The sequence below is a fragment of the Centrocercus urophasianus genome, unplaced genomic scaffold (genome assembly GCF_019232065.1).
Source record: "Centrocercus urophasianus isolate 14NV4802_14NV808 unplaced genomic scaffold, USGS_Curo_1.0 seq_10, whole genome shotgun sequence".
Classification (NCBI taxonomy): Eukaryota; Metazoa; Chordata; class Aves; order Galliformes; family Phasianidae; genus Centrocercus; species Centrocercus urophasianus.
The window spans coordinates 68513506-68526267 of record NW_024884142.1 but is presented as its reverse complement, the minus strand read 5'-3'; the positions used below and the strand labels follow the sequence as shown (position 1 = coordinate 68526267).

The window sequence follows — 12762 nt, the reverse complement described above, 5'->3', positions numbered from 1 at the left end:
TCCCTTTCCTGTGTGACATTAACGCGATGCTAGACACTAAGTCACTACTCTGGAAACAGATGTTAGAAAGGCAAAATATCTAGTCATTTTCAGGCAGCTTGCCAGCATCCATCACCAAACCCATTTCAGAGACAACTGCTGAGAGCTGGATCAGAAAGCAGGTTACAAACCACATTACACATGAGAAACAAATACTATTCAGGAAACCATTTTACAGGTCTAAATTATAAATCACTCCTTGGAAGAATTTTTATTTTAGAGAAGCATTTGGGGAAATGCTTCATTTGACCACAGGCAGCTGGATTGTTTAGTCATTACATATCATGTACATCCATAGCAACTTGCTGAATCCACTGTGCATATCTATGAGCCTTCAGAGAAAAAGAAGAAATGGCATCTACATCTCCATGTGAAAATATATACGAAAACACGTCCTAACATATGCATGTATATTGGTACTTACACATACACGCACTGCCTGACGTGACACTACATCTCACTTTTTGTTAAAGAAATTCTGACAGAATTTCTTGACTCAATATGCTGAGAACACTGAAATTTCAAAGGCAAGAAATTTTAAGTTAATAAACATTTCTTTTCAGCTGTCGCAGTTAACAGTTGCATGGAGCTAATGCTATATAAGAAACAAGGTTGACCAATTTGATTGTCCACTCTAAGAAGATCATGCAGATGCATGCCACAGCAGTTACAAAGCTAACTTCCCCAATAAGCTCTTAGTGATACATGCAAATACACCTCCACATGTATTTCAGTAACAAAGTGTTCTACATATCATGATACTGCTCACACAAATAAGTATCAAGTTATTTGCAGGAGAGGCACCTGATGAAATTTGTAAAGATAAATTGAGCTAGAGTATGAGTAAGAACAACAACTCTGAACATTCAGAAAGAAAAAGGCAATATCTCATTCTAGAGTCTGAGCACAGCCCTCTTGGAGCTGTTTGGTTTGAAGGAAAAATCCCAAGCTGCAAACAGAGCCAGTTTTAAAGGTGAGTACCTCCGGCTAATGAACACCAGAGACTGAGTCCTCTAGGCAGCAGCACAAAACATCTATGACACTGGTGCAGAACCAGGTGTGTCTGTGAGGAGAGAGGATTTACACTTGCAAGAAGGCTGCAGGGATGTAATGCTAACTTTGCCTGCAACAACTGACAGACAGCTCCAGCGTTCCCTGTTGTCCCCCTTTGAAATGTAGGACAAGCATGTCTCCTGTGAAGGACTACAACCTTCTAAGTGCAGTTCAGCCTTATGTTTGAGAGATCCTCTTTAAAACAAGATGAAAATTTACACTTGATACTTGCCCTCTTTGTCAATATTTACGCTCCTCAGGAGGAGCTGCACAGTAGAAACCAGAGCTGCACTGTCCTATCCATTTGTTCTGGTAGTCTTCATCAGAGACAAGTTGATTAAAGTTATTAATGATTAAGGGAAGATCCACACCAGGAACTTAGTACTGAGCAGCTCATATAAGTGCCATGAGTTATTTGATACTAATGTAGGTCACCAACCTACAGGAGCCACAGCTGCCATCTATCCTATCTATCCATGCTTATATTTGTGTTGAGGGTTTTACCATGTCTCAGATTTGCTTTACTTCAGCTGTCATTTAAAACACACAAAAATCTTTCTGATCAGTATTTTCTACGCAGGATCAGTTCTGGGAGCTTCACATTGCAGCTACACAGACATCTGGGCAAAGACCACGTTCCATTGCTGGCATATGCTGCATAGCTTCAGCGACCGACAGCAATAAGTTCTGCCTTCAGCTCTTGATTGCTACAATGAGAAACCAACACTGTAGTGCATCTCAGGAAACTGCTTGTAAGAGGATAGAGAACCTGAAAGCAAACAGGTGATGAAAGCTTTCTGCTTTCAAAGCAGTTAGGTCTGCTTGGGAAGACAAAAAGCAACATACGTTTTGCATAGTCAGCAGCCTCCTCACATGCAGCATATTGCATTTGAGGTTAAGAACAATTCATTCCTTTGTAAAAATTGCCCACTATAACCACAGTACTCTGGAGGTCAGGAAGAATTTTCTTGTATCCCACATATATGTTAGTCACACATGCTAAAACCTCTGGAGTGAACAACCAGCTCTCTTGCACTTTCACGTTCAGGCTGCCCTCTATCGAGTGTCCCCCAACCCACCTACCTCTTAACATTCTGTTTCTCTGTGCTTTACTATAAGCCCATTTCCCACAGACAGACAGGACAGCTTCTTAGTCTAAGATATCCTGACATACTCTGTGTAACTGAATTTAAAACAAAAGTACTCCATTTAAAAATGCAACATAAATAGGCTGGATGACACTGGCACAATTCATTTTGAAGATTTAACTTGATAGTATTAAGAAACTGAACAAGCCTACATGTCATTAAGCAAAAGAAGTTCCGCTGAAAGTGATTATGGCAGAATGGATCCCACTCCTAAAAGGCGGAGTTTCTTGGACAGTGTTCACAGCACCTACTTCATGTGGCCAATGGGAAGAGAAGGACTTGGGCAAAACAGTTGAGAGCACATACACTGTACGTATCCTGTGCAGGAACTTCTGTCTCTGGCCATTGAACTATACAGAACTTCAGGAGACTGGACTCTGAATTTAGTCCTCTTCAGTTGCATTCCTCAAATAGGCAGTTTTGTATATCTGCTAATCCATACATTTGTGCTATGATTCCCAGTAATCCTGTATCAGTCATCCAACTTGTCAGCATTTTCACATTCTTGGAATTCCTGTAGAATTTTGTGCTTGGCACAGGCAAATTAACCAAGACCCGTAGCACATCTGTTGTGCAGCAAAGCACCTGATGTGGCTCAGGGGCGTGGTTGATCCTCCAGGACTTGTTTAAGATCAGACAATCCAGCAAGTATTGGGAATAGTAATCTAGAGGGCCTCCTTATCAGATCAAACTTCCCTCTCTCTTCCATCATTCAGTTTGGGCATTTCTCCCATCATCTTATAAAATTCTTCTCTATCTAATTCTTATAAAATTGAAAACAAAACAAAAAAGAACTACAAATCCTGAGAGCCATCATTTCTGAGAGCATAATTTGGACATCTGAAACAGCACAGATTTTCATGAGGCGCAGCGAAATTTCCTGATAGAGATCCAACTTGCTTAACATGCACCTAAAGAGGAAGTACCCAAGAAGCCTGGCCTCTCCTGCAGAATGCAGTACATCACTCTCCCAATGAACCATTCTTCCACCACTGCTCCAAAAGACAGCGAGGCTCTCCTGGCTCTTCTGTCCGGCATTTCAGCAGACTGATGACAAAGCTGTCAGCTTTGTAGGTACATGCTGAAGATATTTTTAAAATCCTCTGCTCTCTGTCAGTTGTAACACCCTTTCTGAAGGCTAAGATAGAAACCAGTTTCCACATCTACAACCTGAACTCCAGTAGCTACTTTTGATACCACATGACACATTCTTGGCAGGCTCCACAGGGAGGCCAGGAACAGGTTGGAACACAAAGCCACTGACATCCCTCTAGAAACAGCTCAGCCATACTTGAGGGAAAGCTTTAAAACACTGTATGCAAGGAAAATTTCTTCAACCCATCTTAAATAGACAAAGCATAATTTTTAAACCCATTTTTACAGAACACAAGGAACATCACGTGCCACTGAATGACATGGTTAGTGGGCATGGTGGTTGGACTAGATGACCTCAGTGGAATTTTCCAAACTTAGTGATTCTATGATTTTATGGCACGCTGTTTTCTCTCACCAAAGAAGTGCACAGTAACATTATTAAAACCAGCAAGACAGAATATAAATGTGCTCCCACACTGAAGAGAAGACACATTACCAGAAGAGGGAAATCATGGTCCCAGAATTCCAGCCCATAACAGACAGCAAAAAAGTGAAACTTATTCAAACAGATGCTCACTAAATTCTAATCAGAGCCAAATTTTGAGTGTTTTCCCCTTCGTTATGCTTTTGCATCAGCTGTTGCTGCTATGCATGTGAAGTGCCACCAATTCCTTGTAATAGGCAGAGGCACAAGCTCCCAAAAAAGCCAGTGATCTGGCAGCAGCACTCATTAACTAATCCTGGTCCATGGGAGAGCCTTGTTATCAGGAGCCCCTGAGCATCATCATTCAGTGTGCTCCTTTGCTGCTAGCCATACAGCAGCAGCAACTACAGGTTATGATATTTCACAAAGGGAAATTCACTAACTAAAGCACTATGCTCCATAGAAAAGCTAATGGCCTTGACCAGTATTTCCTCCTCAAAGGGAAGACAAGAAATTCGGCTGGCAAGAGCAATATCAATTCTGTTTCTTCTGTAGGTAGAAGACATGGCGCATAGCATCTTAGCCATGATAATGAGAGAGCAGATGGTAGGAAAGGATGTTTTCCCCTTTTTAGCATCAATGTAGACTTCAAGCTCAACCTCTGAGGGAGAGAATACCAGTGAACTACTGTACAACCGCAGATAGAAAATCAGAGGTGCATGTGCAAGGAATGTGACCAAGGCTGGCCAGCCTACGCCACCTCTCCGTTAGAATCTTCTGTTTGAGCAATTCTTGCAAAAAAGCATTGAGAATTGAGATCTCAAATTCTTCTCAAATTCCTTCTAAAATTGAAGTACTTACACGGTAAATACCTTAAAAAGAACTGAGAATAACTCACCGTAACACCGCCTGCTCCACCCTCTCAATATGGCTAAAAATTTAATTAGTTAATTAATAAAAAGTAAGTTGAGAAAGGTCTCAAAATCTTTAAATGAAGGATACAACGGTCAAAAAATATATGTCAAAATAAAAAACTTGCATAAAGAAACTACTCCATCATAGCAAAATCCTACTTGAATTTTGCCATCTCCAGGGCACTGCACGTACATCATGGGGAGCACAGTCAACAGCACTGTAACCTTTCAAAAGCAGCAACCCAGTACAGAAATGAGCTGCACACAGGCACAGGACAGTTACAGGTAGGACAGAGAGAAGATGAAATAAGTCTGACTGAAATTTCTTTTGCAGATCAGACATTTTAAGCTCACAGTCCGAAGCTCTGATACAGAACAGCTGCATGGTCTCTCATTTAAAAGTAACAGAACTCATTTCTAACCCTTACGGCTACACCAAAAGGCAGATAGTTGACCGAGGTTCAATATAAGGGCTAAAAACATCAGGAGACAAAGAGCCAAATGTACATCTAACCCCCAAGCCAACCAACCCAGAAATACTGCAGTTACTCTTAAACACATCTCAGCACTTTGAGAAGGGCTCAGTTCATGACCCGAGCCTTATTAACAGGTGAGTTTGGACCATCAATCTGAGAAATGGGACTAAACATCCTCTGAAACATGAGAGCACTCCAACAAGTTTTCAGTAGAAAGACTCATGAATTTGGAGAGAAAGCTACTTGCTGGCATGCAATTACTTCAGGATCATGAGAAAGAAGTAGATTGTGGTTTTGTTCTGTGACACAGGAGGAGGAATGAGCAGGTGAGGAGCTGTAGAATGGGAGGCAAAAGATGCCTTGCACGTAGCTTTGTTGAGGATGGCTCTCTTAAAAACCATTATACAAGCTGTGCCTGACCACTTCAGGGTTTTCCAAATCCCTCTTGATTCAAATATTCAATTTTCACATATAGACAACCTTCATGAAAACATTTATTTAAGATAACTACACATAAATCTTCACAGACTTCCACAGTGCAACAAATAAGCCTTCGTTTTGCCAGCTCACATTTTTTCCCTTGAACATCATGCTGCGATTTTTCTTCCTGTTGAGCTAGGCTGCTTAAATAAATAAATCTCTGTCCTTCCAGTGCTGCATAATTTGCATTTAAGTTCTGAGCCTACATATACCCGTTCTGAGCCTTCTGCAAGTAACTCCTCGGCTGCTCACTTATATATCAGTTTGTATTCAGGATTATTAATGCTGGATGCAATTTATAACCAGGGCAATGCTTCGTTTGCCATCCAAGCTGAGCTGCACTGGAATTAACTTGACACTTGCACACTGACTGATGAAGGAATGCTAATATCACTTTATGGGGTACCAGGATGCCTTTTGCCATGTAACATGGAATGAATCATTTCCAGTGGAGCGCAAATCCCTTCCAAATTAGTCCATGTTTTTCCATTTACTGAGTTTTTCTCTCAACTGACTCTGAACCCTGGGCTTGTACCCAGGCACAGAGTGCACTGCAGAGGCTTCCAAAGCAGGAATGTCATGTGATTACAGACAGGGACTTCAGCTGAATGCTCTCTGCAACTGGCAAAATCCTGGCCAGAGCCTCTTGGCATTTGCATATGCTGCTCAGGCCAGCAGCAGAGCATCCCAGTCCTCTGGTCAGCAGAGGCAGCTCTTGATCTTCAGCTCCACAGCAGCTCACATACGCACCTGAAAGCAGTACTGCAGTTCCTGCAGACACTTGCCTCTGAGCTTGTTTTGTGCCACACAACACATCTGAGGATCCAAAAGCACTTCAGAAGGGTGGAGGAGATTCCAATAAAGTCATGCAGAAGCCTCAGCATCTTCTACAATTATTTGTGTTGTTGCTACAGAGCTTAGAATAACCAAACCACAGCTACAGTGGATCAAGCTAACATCATCCAAACTCTCATACATGCTACAGAAATATGATATGGAATTTCTGCTTTGGAGCAGGAAAGGAGGAGCATTCACAAAGCTCAAAGAGAATTCCCCATTAGAAGAGGTATTTGACACTCACATTTTAGCACTAGGGGAAGACAAAGTTACAGATCCATTGGATTGCAACTAGATGCTCGTGCACAGCCACACTTCACAGGTTAACATGTGGTTTAATCCTGCCTTTGTGACATGCCAGGGCTAAGACCTGTCTGAAGCAGCTTGTACCTGCTCAAGCAGTCTGTATTTTATATTTCTTCATTCTTCTTGCAGGAGCTACTGGAAAGCTTAGGAAATGTGATTTCTAACATGGAACATTCAGCTGCTTGAGGGCATCTGGTCAGAAATTTTATAGCTTTTAAAAATTTTTAGTGCAATCACACATAAAATCTCAATGGTTGTCAGAGCAACACCAGCATGAATAGAACTGCACAGTCTAAGAGAAAAGATTTACATTAGAGGCCATTCATCATCCTCATCCTGCATCTCTGAAAAACAACAAAATATACCAAAACACCAGGATGAAAAAGTTCAAGAGCCAATGTAATCAGTGAAATAGCAGAAGCTCCCCTCACTTGGTCAGGAGGCAAAGCCTGCAGGCATTTACTCAGTCACTAACTGCCTCATTGCTCCCCTCCAGCAGTATCACTTCAGAGCTCAGCAACACTTCTAAGACAAACCAAGTTTTGTTCTTTCCTGGAAAGCTTCTACTAGCTTACTTCAGGCTACTGCAGCTCTGTCTTTCATGGGAGCTCCCTGGTTACCACTGAAACCAAAACTCTGCAGAATCCTCACTTTTCTGACACCCTGCACCCTCTTACCCAGGGAAAACAATTACCTGCCTGAAGCACCTTGATATTTTGAGACAGGTTTTTAACACCTTTGGTGGAATGGAACAAGGCAAAAAAATAAGCTCCTTCTTTGCAGCCTTTAAGCTAACTTCTTCTGAGCCAGACTCCACAAACGTGTAGGTAAATGAGGCTGGGATCGCTTTATTAGAGACAACAGACAGATCAACATTCAATTGTACAGCTACAACCTAGAAAAAGCTATAAATTTGGCAGTGACATAGGGTTCAGTAATACAGGCCAACCTTTTTCTTTAAAGTCCATGAACTTACAGGACTCCTATCAGTGCAGTGTTCAGGCATTTCAGCAGGTTAAAAAAAAAATAAATAAAATAACAGTTACCTTTCATCCTTCTATTTCTGCTTCAGTATGGCATTCTGAGAACTCCATTCACTGCACAGAATTGCTTCACTAGTTACAAGCAAGAAAGAAAAACTTCCAAGGGAAAGGAGAGAAGAAGGAACACATCCCACATTCAAGTCTGAATCTGGATAATTAGATGCTAGTGTGAGCACAGGTGCTATGCAGACACACAGATGACCTCCCATGCTCTCTGCCACCAGATGATGTAACACAAGGCACCTGCTAACTATGCTCACTTTAAACTGCAGTAGAAATTAAAGCCATAACTGAGAATCTCACTGGAATTTCTTTTCTTCAGCTCCCCCTCTCAGTTTTCTGTCAAACAGCTGTGTTTGTAAAGGAAATCATCCCTCTGGAAACAAGGTGCTTGGTGGTTGTGTGGAACCAAGCCTGTGTGCTCCACATGCAGCTCTACTAGGAGCCCTGGAGCTCTTCTGCTCAGGTGGGGAGGTCTACCCTGGGGAGGGTCCCCTCAGGGAGCTGTGTTGGCAGCACCAAGGCCTGCCTCAGCTCCCCTCCCAAGTCCCAAGCTCAGCAGCTCCTCAGAGCAACACACCTTGTCCTCTCTGCACACTTCAGTTTGTAGTGCCATCTGGGGAGCTGTGCTGTGATGGACACCTGCACTTCCAGGGGAGGAATAGACGGCTCAGCAGTGCTCCTGACCTCAGCACTAGATGGTACACTCTGGAAAGTGGCTGGAAATCAGGACGACTGCACACACATTTAAGTAAAGAAGCTCCTACTCATAATGACCTGCTGGTTGCTGGTTCTTGAGGGCATGTCCAGTGTTGCACAACACTTTGTTAAAAGGCCTTGAGGGTCCTTGAGCCTACAAACATAATTCTATTTTTAAATGAGAGCTGAGATTCTCCTTCAATTGGAAAACTTTAGGAACAGACAATTGAGTCTTGCAGAACACATTGCAAGACTGACAGTAAGAGTACTCAAAGTGACAATCATTGGTTTTGTCTTAGAAAAGCAGCCGAGACCAACACTTGCAGACCTTCACTCACAAATTTCAGCAGCTCCCAGTTGCCTTTGGCATGGCAGATGGAATAGGTCAGGCATGTCCAACCTGTGGCACATGGGCCACATGACCAACCCAGACCATCCTGAGCCCACCCTGCACCATCATGGCAGCAGCTCTTCCCCACTGGGCAGCCCAGTCTGGCCCTGGGTGTGCACCCATCACTCAGCAACAAGCAAACACTGATGTACAATTAGCACTGTCTGGGCTGAAACCAGGGCATGGGGAGGATGCAGTGCAATGATAACTCAAGTTATGCAAATAATTTCATGCATTTTCATACATTGGCTTTCTGTTCTGTGAACAGAAAAAATACGCAGCCATGCTTTCTGTTTTGCTAAAGGAATGTGAGAATATGTTTTGAGATTGAAAAAAAAAAGATAAGATCAATGTTTCAATATACTTGCAACTCCATTTTAGTCAATATAAATACATTATCTGCAAATTTTCAAATGGAATGTAGAGAGCTGCCATCAGACATTCAACTCAACAGTGTGATCATATTTCTTCACCAGATTTTATAAACCCCCTCTTACCATAGAGAAACATCCCTTGACATCCCTTGCTTCACAGTCATGCCTTATTCCTGTAATCGCTGTCAGGCAGTACATACATCTGTGAACAATTTCTTCAAGGATGAAGCACAGGAAGAGTAAATTTCATCAAAAATGTTGCAAATGCCTTCAGAGCTCCTAAGAGCTGCAGCCACTGCCAGCGAACCAGACACCAATGAGTTAGTTTCTCACAAACAAGGTCACGTATCTCACCAGTGTTATGGTGGTGTTGCTCTCTTTTTTCATTTTGTCTTGTTTCAATAAAAAATATTAAAGATTAAAAAAGTTGTATTACTATCATGTATGAACCATATTACATATTTTATGAGGGCTGCCCTGAAGGTAGTGCTTCATATTTTGTGATGGTGTCCCACGATGTCAGAGGCAGACACTGGTGGTATGGCAGTAGAGGTTGAACCCTTCCCACCAGTATTCAGTTACATGCTGTTGCTGTGTGACAGGTGTCAGCAGAGGGGCAGTTTGACACAATGGTGTCTAAGGTGGAAGTGTGTATGAAGCAAAGGTGTGAAACTGAACTCTTCCAATATGTGGAAAATGGCAGCCACTGACATTCATTGATGCTTGCTGAATGCTGATGGAGATTGAAGAGTGGATGTGAGCACAGGGAGGTGCACTTCAGCAGCAGTGACAGCGGTCACCTCCACTGGGGCAGATTACAAGCACAGCACGCAGGCTCTTGTTCACCACTGGTGAAAATGCAGCTAGTGGTGTGACTGTTGAAAAATGGTGTTTCATAGCTGAGAACATGCCCTAGGAAATAGTAAGCTCCTCCAATATGCTGCAGTTTCTGTAGAAATTAATAGTAGGCATTCTTTTTGGTACAAAGTACGCATGCACAGCCCGAAGCAATTCCTCTTCACTCGGCGCGACCCAGGCAAGCCGGCAGGTTGTGCACCGCTGGGACGGATACTAAACTGATACTTTCAAGGCAGCTGCCGAGGGCGAAGCGGGCAGCCCGCCCGCCGCGCACCGCTCCTCAGCGCGGGCCGCACGCCGCGAGGGGCGGGCCACGACGGGAGGGCCGGGGCCGGCAGCGGCCGCACCTCCATTCCGCGGGGCGGCGCCGGGCCGGGCCATAAGAGACGCGGGGCGGCGGTGGCCTTAGGCGGCGGGATGCAGGCGGGTCCTGGGGTGCAGGCGGTGCGGCCCTTCAAGCTGCGCAAGAGTCTGGGTATGGGGCGGTGCGGCGGCGGCGGAACAGGGGCGGCGGGCGGCGCGCGCGTAACGCTTGTGCTCTCTCCCGCGCAGCCACCCGGCGGGAGGAGGTGGCCGGAATCAGGGCCAAGTTCCCCACAAAGATCCCGGTAATTCGCTGCTTTGCGGGCGGAGGCTCCTGGCTTCTGCTTCGAGTATTTTGGGAGGGGAACAGGACGTCGTTGGGGCTTCTGAGTGACTCTAATTTAAACAGGTAATCGTTGAAAGATACCAGAAGGAGAAATACCTTCCCCTGTTGGACAAAACCAAGTTTCTCGTCCCCGAGGAGCTGACCATGACGCAGCTCATCACCATCATCAGGTAGGGGCCGTGCGCTGCCGCTCCCCTGTGCCGCCCGCGCCGGGCACGGGGCTGCGCGCGCTGGGACGGGAGAACCGGAGGGAAGGGGCTCGGGGCTCCCGCGGTCCCTCTTCCCCTTCGCTGGTGGACGAGAGCGGCGCGAGGCTGCTGCTCCGTTCCCGTTCTGGGCTGTGCTCTGCTTCTGGCTGCTGCTGCCCTGCTCCTGTTGCACCTACAGGTTACCCAGGCTCGTGGCAGCTCCGTTCCAGGTGTTCTTTACAAATACGCTGGCAAAGAGGTCTCCCAAAAGGGTGGCAGGGTGGCATTCTGTGTCGGAGTGCTGAGAATTGTAAGGCTTTCAGATGACAGAAAGTGTGTGGAAGCCATCTTTCTAGTTATTAACTTACATGAAAGACACTTTTGTCTCTTTCAAGCCAGTCTTCATGTGTAAGTCTCTGAATGAGACTCTTCTGAGGCAGACTGTAAGTGTAACAAACTGTGCTGAAATTCCCTATTATAGCTGTACTCAGCACTTCTTAGGAATGGGCAACCCCAAGCTCAGGCTCAGTAGCAGGTTAATGCAGTAGGTTACGGTCCTGCAGGTTAAGCCTTTTCCTGGAGCAAGCCTCCTGTTTCCGAGTACAGTTAACTTTCTGATGGAGATGTTAAACTAAGCAATGACTTCATGCGTAAACTATTGCAAGAAATGCTGAATGTATTTTATAGAGTGAGGTTGAAACCTTCTTAAATTTGCTAATGCTTGGTCCTTTATTTCCTTTTCCCTCTTCAACCAGAAGCAGGATGGCTCTGACTGCTACGCAAGCTTTCTACCTGCTGGTGAACAACAAAAGCCTAGCCAGTATGTCTTTGACCATGGCAGAGGTGTACAGGGACTACAAAGATGAAGATGGCTTTGTGTACATGACGTATGCTTCCCAGGAGATGTTTGGATGCTGCTCACTCACCCTAGGGAAAACTATGGAATGCCACCATAAAACCTAATGCTGGGGTCTATGTGCTGCGGCTAAGCCACTGTTCTATGAATCATGCCTGTGACATGAAACTCGGAGATGCTCCCTCTAATGTGAGCTCTTGAGCTCTGTACTGGGGAGTTATGACCCAAAAGCTGGCAGGACCAGCTCAAGGCAGAGATGGTGGTACACTTTTCCATGGATAATAACTTGGGTGTATATTTTTATACTTGGAAGGCACTATGGGTTGTTTTTGCTTTGTTGGTTTTTTTTTTGTTTGTTTGTTTTTTGGACCTGCACCTCCACTTCTTTTTGCAATACCGATCTTGTGATGTAACTGCTTTTTAAGGTGTTGCTTAAGAATAAAATAAAGAAGCTTTTAAGTACTAGGTTGAATGTCAGTTTTAATTTGGGGGAAGACTTTCTGGGAAAAGGTCCTCTAATAATTCTGGATTCTGGGCTCAAGGCCTCTGAAGTGTTGCTTGCACAGCCACTCATTCAATTTTATAATGGGATAACAAAACTGAAGTCTGCTCACACAGGTGCAGACTCATATCTACAAACAACTTATTAAGTGAAGTACCTGAGTGGCAGGATTGCATCAGTGCTGGAATAGGGGCTGGTGTTCAAGAATCTGTTCTTTCTATTGAATTCTGCTGTCTGGTTTATGTAGGTAAGACAGTCATATCCTTCACCTATCGGCACCTGCGTGGCTCTTTTGCTGAAGGGTTTCAGTGAGCCTTGCCTCAAGCGTGGGTGCTTGCGCTGTACCTCACAGAGGTATGTCAGAGACTCTGGAAAATGTCAAAACTGTCAGGTAGTGACATGCTGGTACATTTAATGCACAAGCTTCCTG

At 44.4% G+C, this 12762-nt stretch overlaps 1 protein-coding gene across 1 annotated transcript; it reads left to right on the top strand.

The window, feature by feature from the left end:
- The first annotated feature begins 10554 nt into the window (after positions 1 to 10554).
- Positions 10555 to 12222, top strand: MAP1LC3C (microtubule associated protein 1 light chain 3 gamma). The gene is made up of 4 exons (XM_042818054.1): positions 10555 to 10612; positions 10690 to 10745; positions 10850 to 10956; positions 11730 to 12222. Exons 1-4 carry the CDS (start codon positions 10555 to 10557, stop codon positions 11935 to 11937), a joined length of 429 nt encoding a protein of 142 aa, XP_042673988.1. The 3' UTR covers positions 11938 to 12222.
- The last annotated feature ends 540 nt before the right edge of the window (positions 12223 to 12762 follow it).

What these genes read in the sequence shown, in the direction of transcription:
- MAP1LC3C (XM_042818054.1), top strand. Translation starts at nt 10,555, where the DNA reads ATGCAGGCGGGTCCTGGGGTGCAGGCGGTGCGGCCCTTCAAGCTGCGC. An exon ending in AGTTCCCCACAAAGATCCCG is followed by an intron (nt 10,746 to 10,849) that starts GTAATTCGCTGC and finishes TAATTTAAACAG; the next exon opens with GTAATCGTTGAAAGATACCA. An exon ending in CAGCTCATCACCATCATCAG is followed by an intron (nt 10,957 to 11,729) that starts GTAGGGGCCGTG and finishes CTCTTCAACCAG; the next exon opens with AAGCAGGATGGCTCTGACTG.